This window comes from Lithobates pipiens, unplaced genomic scaffold, assembly GCF_037356315.1.
Source record: "Lithobates pipiens isolate NorthernLeopardFrog02 unplaced genomic scaffold, aLitPip1_a1.2 Scaffold_27, whole genome shotgun sequence".
Taxonomy (NCBI): domain Eukaryota; kingdom Metazoa; phylum Chordata; class Amphibia; order Anura; family Ranidae; genus Lithobates; species Lithobates pipiens.
The window spans coordinates 177,662,412-177,676,656 of NW_027507788.1; the positions used below are offsets into that span (position 1 = coordinate 177,662,412).

At 42.9% G+C, this 14,245-nt stretch overlaps 1 protein-coding gene across 2 annotated transcripts in view; it reads right to left on the reverse strand.

The window, feature by feature from the left end:
- The window catches only part of HACL2 (2-hydroxyacyl-CoA lyase 2), a 46,297-nt gene extending 32,311 nt beyond the window's left edge, over positions 1 to 13,986 (reverse strand). The window contains exons 1-3 of one of the 2 annotated variants that reach the window (XM_077457943.1): positions 13,850 to 13,986; positions 7,901 to 8,037; positions 2,986 to 3,187 (exon numbers count right to left, since the gene is read on the reverse strand). In XM_077457943.1, coding sequence (XP_077314069.1) covers positions 2,986 to 3,187; positions 7,901 to 8,017 — 319 coding nt within the window. In that variant the 5' untranslated portion in view covers positions 8,018 to 8,037; positions 13,850 to 13,986. Of the gene's footprint in view, positions 1 to 2,985; positions 3,188 to 7,900; positions 8,038 to 13,608; positions 13,773 to 13,849 lie in introns of those variants that run through there. The other variant, XM_077457942.1, reaches the window with a different exon arrangement.
- Positions 13,987 to 14,245: the final 259 nt, after the last annotated feature.

The window sequence follows — 14,245 nt, forward strand, 5'->3', positions numbered from 1 at the left end:
TTTCCCATGGAGAGTCCATAAGCATCATGGGAAATGTAGTTCCAAAACATCTGGGGTGCCAAGGTTCGTCACGACTGCCCTAGTGAATAAAATGTCACATGGTATTTGCGCAATTTTTCAAACGCGTTTTTTTTTTTTTACAATTTCATGAATAAAAAAAAAAAACATATTAAAGTTAGCCCAATTTTTGTTGTATAATGTGAAAAATAATGTTACACCGAGTAAATAGATACCCAACATGTCATGCTTGAAAATTGCAGGCGCTCGTGGAATGGAGCCAAACTTCGGTATTCAAAAATCTCCATAGGCAACGCTTTAAAAACTTTAATGCTGCGTACACGTGACCGGACTTTTTGACAGACTTGGTCCGGCGACTGGAATCCGTCACACAATTCGATCATGTGTGGGCTCCAGCGGACTTTTTCCTCCCAAAAGTCAGACGAACCTAGAAATAAAACTTCTAATATTTCCGACGGACTCGAGTCCGGTCGAAAAAACGGTTGTCTGTGTGCTAGTCCGACGGACTAAAACCGACGTTAGGGCAGCTATTGGCTCCTGTCTATGAACTTCTTTATTCTATGTCATCACGCTCAAATCCATCTGAATTTTGGAGTGATCGTGTGTGGCCAAGTCTGTTTGTTTGAAAGTCCGGCGGACCTTAGCCGCAAAGTCCGTCGGATTGTCCGCCGGACTAAGTCCATCAAAAAGTCCGGTCGCGTGTACACGGCATTACAGGTGACATGTTTAGAGTTACAGAAGAGGTCCTGGTATAGAATTATTTATCTCACTTCAACGATTGCAGCGATACCTCACATGTGTGAACTGAATGCCGTTTACGTATGTGTTCGCTTCGGTGTGCGAGCTTGCGTGGACAGGGGAGCTTTAAAATGATTATTTTTATTTTCATTTTTACACTTTCCCTTTAAAAAAATAAATAAAAATGTTGTTCCTTTTTATTGCTATTACAAGGAATGTAAACATCCCTTGTAATAGGAATAGTGCGTGACAGGTCCTCTTTATGGAGCGATCTGGGGTCAATAAGACCTCACATCGCTCCTCCAGGCTCGAAAGCCTAAAATAAAAAAATTAAAAACCAGGACGATCTCAACTTTCCAGCCGAGTATATGGCAGTATTTCCAACTGCCCCAGCCTGGCAGTGACATCATAACATCGCTCCTGGGCCTCCTAGAGTCATGGAGATGACTGGGGACCATCTGTTCCCCGGAAATCTCTATGGTCAACTTCCAGTACCGGTGGGTTCCTTCGCCGACTCGCGTATTGCACAGGCGAGCCGATAGAAGCACTGAAGGGTGGTGGTGGGGTGTCCCCTCCCACTGCCTGTAAGAACAATCATGTGGCTGAACTGCCACTACGATTGTTCTTACAGTGCAGGGAATCACTGGCTGAAGAGAACGATACCAAGTTGATGCCTGTAGGTGCAGGCATCATCCCGGTATAACCACTGAAATGGGAAGACGTCCATGTACCCCCTCTCCTGGCAGGAAGTGGGTAAATGCTTAATCACAAGGGTAGCCTTCCTTACGATTAAGCCCATTAGTTGACAAAACACGTTAGCGGGAGCAGTGTCTGGCTGGGGGTAGCCCTGTCCATTAGGAAAATGTTAAAATTCCATGAAGTCATTGGGGAGATTTTCCCTCACTTCCTGTCTTTACTTGTAATGCAAGGAATAGCTAGTTGTTCCAAAGACATCAATAAAAGCATTATCAGAGACTCTAACCCTCCTCTACTCTGCTAAAAATTGGTTTTTATTTGCGGTCCTATTGGGGGGGGGGGGGGGGGGGTTTTCTATACTTCCCGTTTTGACAGAAAGTGAAGAGAAATCTCCCCAGTAGGGGCACAGATGGCAATAAAAACAGGAGGAGCCAACTCTTCCCAGCGCTATACTTCCCTTAACCACTTCCCGACCAGCGCACGACGATGTACGTCGACAGAATGGCACGGGCAGGCATATTGGCGTACATGTACGTCCATTATTCGTTGCTGCCGTGCCATCGGGAGCGCGCCGCCGGCGGCGCGCTCCCGCGCTGGTCGGGACCCCCGTGAGTCCGGTCGCGGGACCCGCGGACTCGATCGCCGCGGGCATCCCCGCGATCGTCTCACGGAGCGGCCGAATGGAGGAAATGCTGTATAAACAACATTTTTCCATTCTGCCTAGCAACTAGTGACGCTGATCTCTGCTCCATGTGATTGGAGCAGAGATCAGTGTTCACTAAATGAAAGCCCAACCCCCCCACAGTTAGTAACACACCCCTAGGAACACTTAACCCCTACACTGCCACCCACTGGTTAACCCTTTCACTGCCAGTGTCATTTACACAGGAATCACTGCATTTATATAGCAGTGATTACTGTATAAATGACAATGGTCCCAAAAATGTGTCAAAAATGTCCGATGGGTCCCCCACAATGTCGCAGTCACAATAAAAATCGCAGATCGCCGCCATTACTAGTAAAAAAAAAAAAATAATAAAAAATTATTAATAAAAATGCTATAAAACTATACCTATTTTGTAAACGCTATAACTTTTGCGCAAACCAATCAATAAATCGCTTATTGCGATTTTTTTTACCAAAAATATGTAGAAGAATACGTATCGGCCTAAACTGAGGGAAAAAAATGTTTTTTTTATATATTTTTGGGGGATATTTATTATTACAAAAAGTAAAAAATAATGCGTTTTTTTCAAAATTGTCGCTCTATTTTTGTTTATAGCGCAAAAAATAAAAACCGCAGGGGTGATCAAATACCACCAAAAGAAAGCTCTATTTGTGGGAAAAAAAGGACGTTAATTTTGTTTGGGAGCCACGTCGCACGACCGCGCAATTGTCAGTTAAAGCGACGCAGTGCCGAATCGCAAAAAGTGGTCTGGTCTTTGACCAGCAAATTGGTCCGGTCTGAAAGTGGTTAATCTAAAGAAAACACTTTGGCTGGAGTTGGACTTTAAATAATGGAGAGTAAGTTACCTGAGAGTCTGGCCACTGCATCGGCTGCAAAGACCGCAGTGGCTTCCTGCCTCGTGTCCACCACTTTTATTCCCAGCTTTTCACAGGCCACCAGGATGGGCGAGATATGGCCGCCAACCAGTGTGAACACAAATCGCACTCCGTGGGATTGTAAGACTTTAGCGACCACCTCTCCTCCATGGCGAGGACTCTGAGTTTCTACCTGCAAAAGACAACAGAGCAGACAAGCAATGTAACATACGGGGCGGTACTGGTCCAAACATTTCTACCACAAGGGGCAGAAACTTTATTAGAAAGTAAGATTTTATTATATTCTTCAGGTATCTGAAGATCCCAAAATCATGTTGCTTGTTTGAAATGACCGCATTTGGAAATCCAGAAGACTGAGCAATTAATCTCAGCAGGAAAAACAAAACAAAACACAGAACCGGACTAAGTCATTTTTCTACTTGGCCAAAAAAAAATAATAAAAAAAAAAAAAAACACTTAAATACCGGGCACCCGTATTCTGCTTAGGCCAGCTTTCAGAGCAGTCACACTTTTTGGAGACAGCTTTCTTTTGGCGATATATAATTACCACTGGGCTTTTGCTAAACAAATGAAAAAAAGATCACATTTTTTTTAAGAAAATCGTTTTTCTTAGTTCCCGTAATAAGATCACAATTTTTACTTCTTCGCTGATGGGCACTGACAAGCTACACTGGATGCTGCACTGATGGGCACTAAAGAGGCTGCACCGATGGGCACTAATGAGGCTGCACCGATGGGCACTAATGAGGCTGCACCGATGGGCACTAATGAGGCTGCACCGATGGGCACTAATGAGGCTGCACCGATGGGCACTAATGAGGCTGCACCGATGGGCACTAAAGAGCACTAATGAGGCTGAACTGATGGGCACCAATGAGGGTTCACTGATGGGCACTAAAGAGCACTAATGAGGCTGCACCAATGGGCACTAAAGAAACTGCACTGATAGGCATTGATGGGCACTGACAAGCTGCACTGATGGCTCTTTAGGGTTAGAGACTGCTCTGGACTGACTCCCTCAGTTGTGGGTCTATGGTTGGGTATTGGCGAGGACGGGTTGGAAGAGTTCTCTCCCGATGAGTCCTACCCGACTTAAAAGAAAGGTGGCGGTAAGCCCTTTTTGGGGGCTTGGGCTGCTGCCTCTGGGTATGGCCCCAAGGTTGTTTCCACTTGTATTTATAAAGGTAGGTAAAAAGGAGCACCTGATATCCAATAAAATGCAGACTGGAAGTTTGATTTTATGATTATTTTATTGAAATTAGCAGCAGGTGATCAAGCAAACGCGTTTCGGGGGGGGGGCAGAGTCTCCCCCTTCCTCAGGGCTAGCATAGAAAAACACAAGTGTACAGAAACAAATATATAGTAGAATGTAAATCTAGAAATGAAGGTTAAAAGATATGCAAGTGACTTTTATCTTTTAACCTCCATTTCTACATATTTACATTATACTATATATTTGTTTCTGTACGCCCTATTTTTTCTATTATAGCCCTGAGGAAGGTGGGAGTCTTTGCTCCCCTGAAACACGTTCACCTGTCACTACTTTCAATAAAACAATCATAAATTCCCCTTCTAATCTGCATTTCATTGGATATCGCTACTTTTTATCTACCGTTAAAAAAGCTGCACTAATCTGCACTAAAGAGGCTGCACTGATAATCAGTGTAAACAATGCGCTGTCAGCCTTGTCGGTTATCGGCTTTCCTTTCCTCACACAGTGACAGCATGCGAGGAAAGGAATGCCAATTACCGGCAAGTCTGATCAGCTGCGATTGGACTTGGATTATCACATGGTAAAGGGGCGCTGTGATTAACCCTTTACCCCATCTGTGATCAGCTGTGCCCAAAGGACACAGCCTGATGCACGCCCGGGGGGGGGGGGCGTGGTTCTGAAAGAATGTTCATAAGCACCCTTCCAGAACAGGAGAGCCGCGCTATAGGTAAAAAAAAAAAAAAAAATTTAAAGAGAAAGCAAAATAAATAAATAAATATTAAAGCGCCCTCGTGTGCTCGCGCATAGAAGCGAACACACACGCAAGTCACGCCTGCATATGTAAACAGCATTCAAATCACACATGTAAGTTATCGCCGCGTGCGTTAGAGTGAGAGAAACAATTCTAGCACTAGGTCTCTTCTGTAACTCTAAAAACTGGTAGCCTATGGATATTTTTAAGTACCAACATTTGGCACCATTCCACAAGTGTGCGCAATTTTAAAGCGTGACATGTTGGGTATCCATTTACTCGGTGTAACATCATCTTTCACATTATACAAAAAAAAATAAAAAATGGGCTGAATTTACTGTTTTGTTATTTTTTTTAATTCATGAAAACAGTTTTTTCTCCAAAAAAACAAAAACGCATTTGAAAAATTGTTATGCAAATACCGTATGACATAAAAAGTTCCAACGACTGCCATTTTTTTCCCTAGGGTCTCTACTAAACATACATACATATAAAATGTTTGCGGGTTTTGAGTAATTTTATAGCAAAAAATAATAAAAAATAATGTCGATTTTGATTTTTACATGTAAGAGGGGAGTGCCAGAATAGGACCGGTAGGGAAGTGGTTAATAAAAGGTTTTGCACCAGAGCCTGTGTGCCCCTCTTTGCTTAATGCACATTGGGAAAAGCTCACAGTGTGCAGTGAAATTAGAGTAAGCAATTCCAGTACAGGAGAGGAGCCGGTACAACTGTGCAAGACTGAAGGGAAGGCCGGAGGTCGGCTCCAAGACAATGCTTCATTCTGAGCTTGACCTCAATTTACTGACTTGGATTGTCACCGGTTGTCCTGGATGTCCTCTCACATGATCTCCACTTCCCCTTCACTTTGAACTACTGTGTGCAAGGTTCAGTATGATTCATTAAAAGTGTAACTAAATGGCGAATCTTTTCTTTTCATGTCCCAGTTCACATATATGAGATGCAGGAGGAGCCAACGCGATTCAGTAATAGAGTCAGGGAGGTGCTGGCCTGGTCAGGAAGGCCTTTTTCTGACATTTGTTCTTTACAAGTAAAAATCTGTTCTAAGGGGTTCCAAGTAATTTTATAGCAAAAAATACAGATTTTTACTTGTAAGAACAAGTAAAACATTAATAAAAAAAATTTTTTTTTTGAATATATATATATATATATATATATATATATATATATATATATATATATATATATATATATATATATACATACATTCACTCATTTTTTATTGTTTTATTTATTTTTTATTACAAATAAAAATCTGTATTGTTTGCTATAAAGTTACATAGAACCCCCAAGTTATTATATATATATATATATATATATATATATATATATATATATATATATATATATATATATATATGTTTGTAAGAACGCTGCGCGAATACAGTGTGACATAAAACATTGCAACGATCTCCATTTTATTCTCTGTATATATATATATATATATATATATATATATATATATATATATATATATATATATATATATATATATATATATATACACACATACATTTTTTTTTTTTTTTTTTTAGCAGAGACCCCAGAGAATAAAATGGAGATCGTTGCAATATTTTATGTCACACTGTATTTGCGCAGCGTACTTACAAACACAATTTTCTTTTTTTTTAAATACACTTTAATGAATACAAAAAAATAAATTAAAAACACTAAAAGTTAGCCCAATTTTTATGTATAATGTGAAAGATGATGTTACGCCGAGTAAATAGATACCTAACATGTCACACTTTAAAACTGTGTCCACTTGTGGAATAGTGACAAACTGCGGTACTTAAAAATCTCCATAGGTGATGCTTTAAGAATTTTTACAGGATACCTGTTTAGGCTGCATTCACACCTGAGCGTTTCAAAGTCGCACGTGCTCTACCGTGATTTTGTTCAGGTCACCAATGTAAAAGGCAGAAAAATGCCTGTAATCTGCCCCAAAAAAAGCTCATGATCTTTTTTGAGCTTAGGAGCGTTTTTCAGGCATTTTGCTTCAGGTGACAAAACGCTCAGATGTGTACAGGTGCCATTGAAATGAATGGGATTTTGCTTGTTGGGCACTTTATGAGCGTTTTATGAGCTGAAAACGCTCAGGTGTGAAAGCAGCCTTAGAGTTACAGAGGAGGTCTAGTTCTAGGACCAGATGCACGTGGCCGGCGGCCGCAATCACGAGCTCCAGCACAGGGATTTGCATCCCTGTCCTGTCAGAGGAGAGGAGACATGTCCTTTGTTCCTAGTACGTAGAAAACACGATATGTCTCCTCTCCTACTCAGTCCCATCCCCACACAGTTAGAACACACACTGAGGGGAAACATTTAACCGCTTGATCGCCCCCTAGTGTTAACCCCTTCCCTACCAGTGTAATTTACACAATAATCAGTGCATTTTTATAGCACTTATCATTGTATAAAATTTCAATGGTCCTAAAAATGTATCAAAAGTGTCCGCAACACTGCAAAACAAAAAAAAAAAAAAAATATTGCAGATCGCTGTCATTACTAGTAAAAAAAAAAAAAAAAAAAAAAAAAAAAACAATAACAATAATAATAATAAAAATGGCATAAATCTTTTCCATAGTTTGTAGATGCTATAACTGCACAAACCAATCAATATACGCTTATTGCTTTTTCTTTTTTTTTACCCAAAAAATATGTAGAAGAATATATATTGGCCTAAGGGAGGGGATGGTGAGTGACCCCGGATGCAGACAGTGAGCATTCAGTGTCACTTAACCACCACTCCCCTCCTGTCACATTAGGACGAGCGGCTGTGTCCTTACAGCTACTGCATCCCCATAGAGAGACACAGGCTGCCAGCACATAGCTCCAGCCACATAAATAAGATGCTCATTAATTGTGTACACTCCTCGCCCGTGTATACAAAGCTTAAATGTCACCTTGTGGAAGAGCTGGTAGATGACACCCAGGCGATATCCCAACCACAGCAGTACGAAGGTCACCAAAGTTCCGAGGACAGCGCCTGCAGAATGCACACAGCAACAACCCGAGTCCATTGAAACCTCTTCAGAGTGTCCTGCAATACACAGAGAAGAGAACACAGGATAATATAATAGAATATGAAGGATTGTTCTAATGATTACAAATATAGAGGAGACACTGGGGCAGAGAAGCTCTGTCAGGTGTTTATTGCCATTAAGGATGAACTCCGATACGAGTTTAAACCCACCTAAGCGAATCTGCTAGGAAGCTGCAGTTATATAAAATGTTCAACTGAAACTGGTGCAAACGAGCCTTCGGAGTGGTAAGGGGTTAGAACCACTGTCAGAAAGGGTGGATAAAAATCTATGATTTAAAAACAAAAATCTGATTTTTGTTTTATTTTTATCAAATTTATAAAAAAAAAAATGCCTTTGGAGTAAAAAATCTATCTAAGATCGTTTTCTATTCAGATACTTTAATAATTTAGTTTATTCAGCATGAAATGGAGCTTAGTTATGTAGCGTGAAGTTGTACATTCTGCAATATTTACATTTTTGGTAAACTCATTCAATGAGTCCAAGCTCTGCAAGCTGAGATAACATGCACTGCATTGATGCATTCACACAATTTCACAGTAACCAGGAGATAAAACAAAGTTCAGGAATATTCCTTTATCCCATTGTTTTGCAAATCTATGTACACTACAAACTGTATGATTGATTGAATTCGGTTATCGCTGTTTTACTAACCTGACAGCTTATTATTCTAAATAGGAAAAGCTTAATTTTGTTTGCAAATATTAACCACTTTCCACCCACCATATAGCAAATTGACAGCCGGAATAGCCGGAAAGTGGTTCCGTTATCCTGAGTGGACGTCATATGACGTCCAGCAGGATAAGCCACGATCCCCTGCCCGCAGGGGCATGCAGCACAAGGATTGGTGGTGTGGTGTGTCAGTCCCATGGAGGTAGAGAGCCTCTGATGTAAGCTCTTTACCATGTGATCAGCTGTCCAATCACAGTGTATTGGCTTTTCCTTTACTTGCACTGACAGCCGCTAGTAAAGGAAAGCCGATCGCTCTCTCCGGGCGGGAGGCGTCTGCGTTGATTGATTATCAGTGAAGCCCCCCTGAGGATGCCCACCAGGGATGCCACCCATGGCCACCAGGAATGCCCACTAGAACCCGCCAGGGATGCCAATCAGTGCCCATCAGTAATACCTGTCAGTGCCACTATGAGTGCCACCTCATCAGTGCCCATCAGTGAAGGAGAAAATGTATTTACAACATTTTGTAACAGAAACAAAGAAAAAAACATTTGTTTTCAAAATTTTCAGTCTTTTTTTATTTGCAGCGCAAAAAATAAAAATCACAGAGGTGATCAAATACCAACAAAAGAAAGCTCTATTTGTGGGGAAAAAAATTTATAAAAATTTAGTTTTGGTACAGTGTTGTATGACCGCACTATTGTCATTCAAAATGTGAGAACGATGAAAGCTGAAACTTGATCTGGGCAGGAAGGGGGAAAGTGCCTGGTACGGAAGTGGTTAAAAAATAAAAAAAACCTTCATTGCGTTTGCAAATATTTAAGATTAACTAGCAGCAAGAATAAATCCTTACATTTAAAGGGCACCTGTCATTTCAGATCCATCATGGCAGCGCCTGTTAGCAGGCATCCACTCACCTGCTGCCACCACGTCCCTCCCCTTGTTGTGTCCCTGCCGCATCACCAGCAATCCCATTAACCACAGAAGGATTTACTCCCTTCCTGACCAGGCCCTTTTTTGCGATTCGGCACTGCGTCTCTTTAACTGACAACTGCATGGTCGTGCGACGTTGTACCCAAACAAAATTGACGTCCTTTTTTTCCCCACAAATAGAGCGTTCTTTTGGTGGTATTTGATCACCTCTGTGGTTTTTATTTTTTGCGCTATAAACAAAAAAAAGAGTGACAATTTTGAAAAAAAAAGCAATATTTTTTGCGATAATAAATATCTCTCAAAAATATATAAAAAAAAACAAAATTCTTCCACAGTTTAGGCCGTAGTATTTTTGGTAAATAAGCGTATATTGAATTGATTAGTTTGCGCAAAAGTTGTCGCGTCTACAAAATAGGTGATAGATTTATGGTATTTTTTATTAGTAATGGCAGCAATCTGCGATTTTTATCGTGACTGCGACATTGCAGCGGACAGATTGGACACTTTTGACACTATTTTGGGACCAGTGATGTTTGTACAGCGATCGGTGCTATAAAAATGCAGATTACTGTAAAAACTGTCAGGGAAGGGGTTAAACACTAGGGGGGCGATCAAGGGGTTAACCGTGTTCCCTCAGCATGTTCTAACTGTGAGGGGAGATGGGCTCACTAGAACATGACAGAGATCACTGCTCCCAATCACTGGGGGCAGTAGATCTCTGTCATGTTGCTAGGCAGAACAGGGAAATGCCTTGTTTACATAGGCATCACCCCGTTCTGCCTCTCTGTGCCACGATCGCGGGCCACCGGCAGACCTGGAGTCCACAGAACCCGCGGGCGTGTGCGCCCTCTTGCTAGTCGGCGATGACACAGCAACGTATGGGTACATTGTTTTGCGCACCCGTGCCACTTTGTCAATGTATATCGGTGTGAGCCGGTCGGCAAGTGGTTAAAGTGAACGGGACTGCCGGGGAGTCAACAGCGGGTCAGAGGAGGAGCCGCTGTGGGACAGAAATTACAGTAGCTCTTTAAAAATTATGATTCAAATCAAGTTTTATTTTTATTTTTTTTAAACTGATAAATCCTTCCCTAGTGTGACCAAAGTGATAAAAGTTTAGATATAGTCTGAATCTTTAAAGCAGAAGTAGAACTAAAAGTAGAACTAAAGGCAAAACCTTCCCCCCCCCCCCCCCATTTTGGATAGAGTAAGGGAGGGTTATAACCCTTCCTTCCTTCCTTACTTTCCTTCCTCCCTCCTTTCCTCTGCTTTTTTCGGTGAATGGGTACAGAGGGTACAGTGATCCTCACCCCGTACCCTCTGTACCCATTCACCGAAAAAAAGCAGAGGAAAGGAAGAGGGAAAAGACGACGAGGAAGGAAAGGAAGAGGGAAAAGACGACGAGGAAGGAAAGGAAGAGGGAAAAGACGACGAGGAAGGAAAGGAAGAGGGAAAAGACGACGAGGAAGGAAAGGAAGAGGGAAAAGACGACGAGGAAGGAAAAGGAAGAGGGAAAAGACGACGAGGAAGGAAAAGGAAGAGGGAAAAGACGACGAGGAAGGAAAAGGAAGAGGGAAAAGACGACGAGGAAGGAAAAGGAAGAGGGAAAAGACGACGAGGAAGGAAAAGGAAGAGGGAAAAGACGACGAGGAAGGAAAAGGAAGAGGGAAAAGACGACGAGGAAGGAAAAGGAAGAGGGAAAAGACGACGAGGAAGGAAAAGGAAGAGGGAAAAGACGACGAGGAAGGAAAAGGAAGAGGGAAAAGACGACGAGGAAGGAAAAGGAAGAGGGAAAAGACGACGAGGAAGGAAAAGGAAGAGGGAAAAGACGACGAGGAAGGAAAAGGAAGAGGGAAAAGACGACGAGGAAGGAAAAGGAAGAGGGAAAAGACGACGAGGAAGGAAAAGGAAGAGGGAAAAGACGACGAGGAAGGAAAAGGAAGAGGGAAAAGACGACGAGGAAGGAAAAGGAAGAGGGAAAAGACGACGAGGAAGGAAAAGGAAGAGGGAAAAGACGACGAGGAAGGAAAAGGAAGAGGGAAAAGACGACGAGGAAGGAAAGGAAGAGGGAAAAGACGACGAGGAAGGAAAGGAAGAGGGAAAAGATGACTAGGAAGGAAAGGAAGAGGGAAAAGACGACGAGGAAGGAAAGGAAGTGGGAAAAGACGACGAGGAAGGAAAGGAAGAGGGAAAAGACGACGAGGAAGGAAAGGAAGAGGGAAAAGACGACGAGGAAGGAAAGGAAGAGGGAAAAGATGACTAGGAAGGAAAGGAAGAGGGAAAAGACGACGAGGAAGGAAAGGAAGTGGGAAAAGACGACGAGGAAGGAAAGGAAGAGGGAAAAGACGTCACAACAGAAGAGAAAGACAGCATCAGGACAAGAGCAAACTTTTGTTAGCGGGTAACCGGCGGCAATGAAGAAGAAGAAGAAGAAAGTGGCGTGGGAGAAGACAGCTCCGAGAGACAGCGGCAGGAAAAGACCTGGAACCCATTCACATAGGGGGGTGGGCGAGATGTAGGCAGATTCTGATACGCCCCCCACCTGCAGACTCTCACAACCACCGGACAGGGTTGTCGGGAAGAGGCCCTTGTCCCCATCGACATGGAGGCAAGGTGCTTTGGGGTGTTGAGGGCATGCAGGCTTGCATGGTTCAGGAGGGGGGGCACCCGCTTGTCCTCTCCCTTTCCCCTGCATGCTTCGATAAGGGTCTGGTATGGATTTTGGAGGGAGGGGGAACCCTCTAAAACCATACCAAACTGAGGGGCCTGGTATGGACCCCACACTTTTCTTTTGTGAATTTTTTTTAGCCGGCGTTTTTTTTTATTTTTCACATTCAGCTGTCAGCAGGGAAGCCCGCTTGACAGCTGACTCATCCAGTGATATAAATATATTATATATACACACACACACACACACACACACACACACACACACACATATATACACAGTGAATGTAAAAAAAAAAAAAAAAGAAGGACACAAATTGCGGCAAAAACTTGGTTACAAAAATGCAGAAAGCGCAGCAAAAGGCACTGCAGAAATGCTCAAAAGCAACCTGCATAGATGTGAATCAAGCCTTGTGGCCAGGGGGAGGGGGGCAGTAAAAATAGTAAGCTGTGGCCAGGTTAAACCACCCAACACTGATGCTGAGCAAACGGTGCTTTTGTAGTGCCAGTTTAAACCAAGAATCGCACGATTCCTGTGCAATTTAGTGTGATGTGAGCAGGGGAAAAAAAAAAAAAAAAAAAAAAAAAAATCGCACTGGATCACACCAAAAGTAATGCATGCGCTACTTTTAAAAATGCACTGCAACCAGATCACATGATTGCAACCATGCAATCTGCGTATGGGGTGTCATTAGGAATCTATTTGCACACGTGGTGCAAGAAATGGGCATGGATCGAAGGTTACCAGCAGCATGGTTCTTAGCCCCCATGCACACTAGAACGCAGTGTGGGAAACCCGCAATGCACGCACATTTATCGTACCGCGTTCAAATTGCCCTTAACGAAACCCCAAAACGCAAGTCACGAACGCAGTGCATTTGCCTGCACCGGATCGCATGGTCCCAAACGACCGTGCGATCTGATAGTAGTGTGTTTCTCAAAATCGATGCACGCACTATTCCAGCGTCATTTGAGCCCCTTTAAAACGAAGGGGCTCACACCACACTGAGTCGCATGTGAATTACACAGGAATCTGGTGTGTTTCCAGTGTGATTCATAGTGTGAACCTAGGCAAATGCAGCAGATTGCTCCTATTATCAATCGACTGGCAACTGTAAACGCACATGTGTGTGACAACGCGGCACTTACATGGTTAAAACCGGCGGGGGAGGAGGCGTCTTATCGCCTCTTCGCTGCCTGAAAAGTGATACGAGCACAGATCACTTTTCAGAGTTGCAGCAGTTTAAATGCAAGTCTAAAGTTACACTAACGATCGCATATTCAGATCAGACAAACGTTACCAGAATGAAAGAAAGTTTCCACCGCCACCTCCCTGATATGTGAAAGAACAGAGCCCAGAGAGGAGGAGGACAGGTCCAAAGTCCCAGCAAAGCAGCTTGTGCACCGAGGAGGATCACAGACACAGCACATCTATGGAGGGTATCCAGCAGCTCACAGGACACAACTCTGCAATCCTATAGAGAAGAGTATAGAGATGGATGGATGGACACACATAGACAAGAGGAAACACATGCAACTTACACTGCCTGAGAGCAGGAGTCAGATCTCTGCTGCTGCTTCCTGCATGGAGGAGTCCCAAACACCCCCTCCCCCCCTCATCATTACCCAGAGATCCTCTCTGCCTGCCTGGTCACATGACCCTATAGCTGTCACCCTGACACAGCCTTGTATTGTCATCACTGAGGAGGAGGAGAGGACTGGATTGTCATTGTGTGAAATGTCACCAGATAAACAGTATATAAAGTGCAGAGCTAAACAACAAATCATCCTGAATACACAAATAAACACACAACCATGTGCAGATTTCCCCATATCACTGCTGTGTAAATGGGACTAAATCCACATAGCTCCCGACTGTCCCTGATTTAGAAGGACTGTCCCTGATTTCCAGGGACTGTCCCTGATTTCGAGGGACTG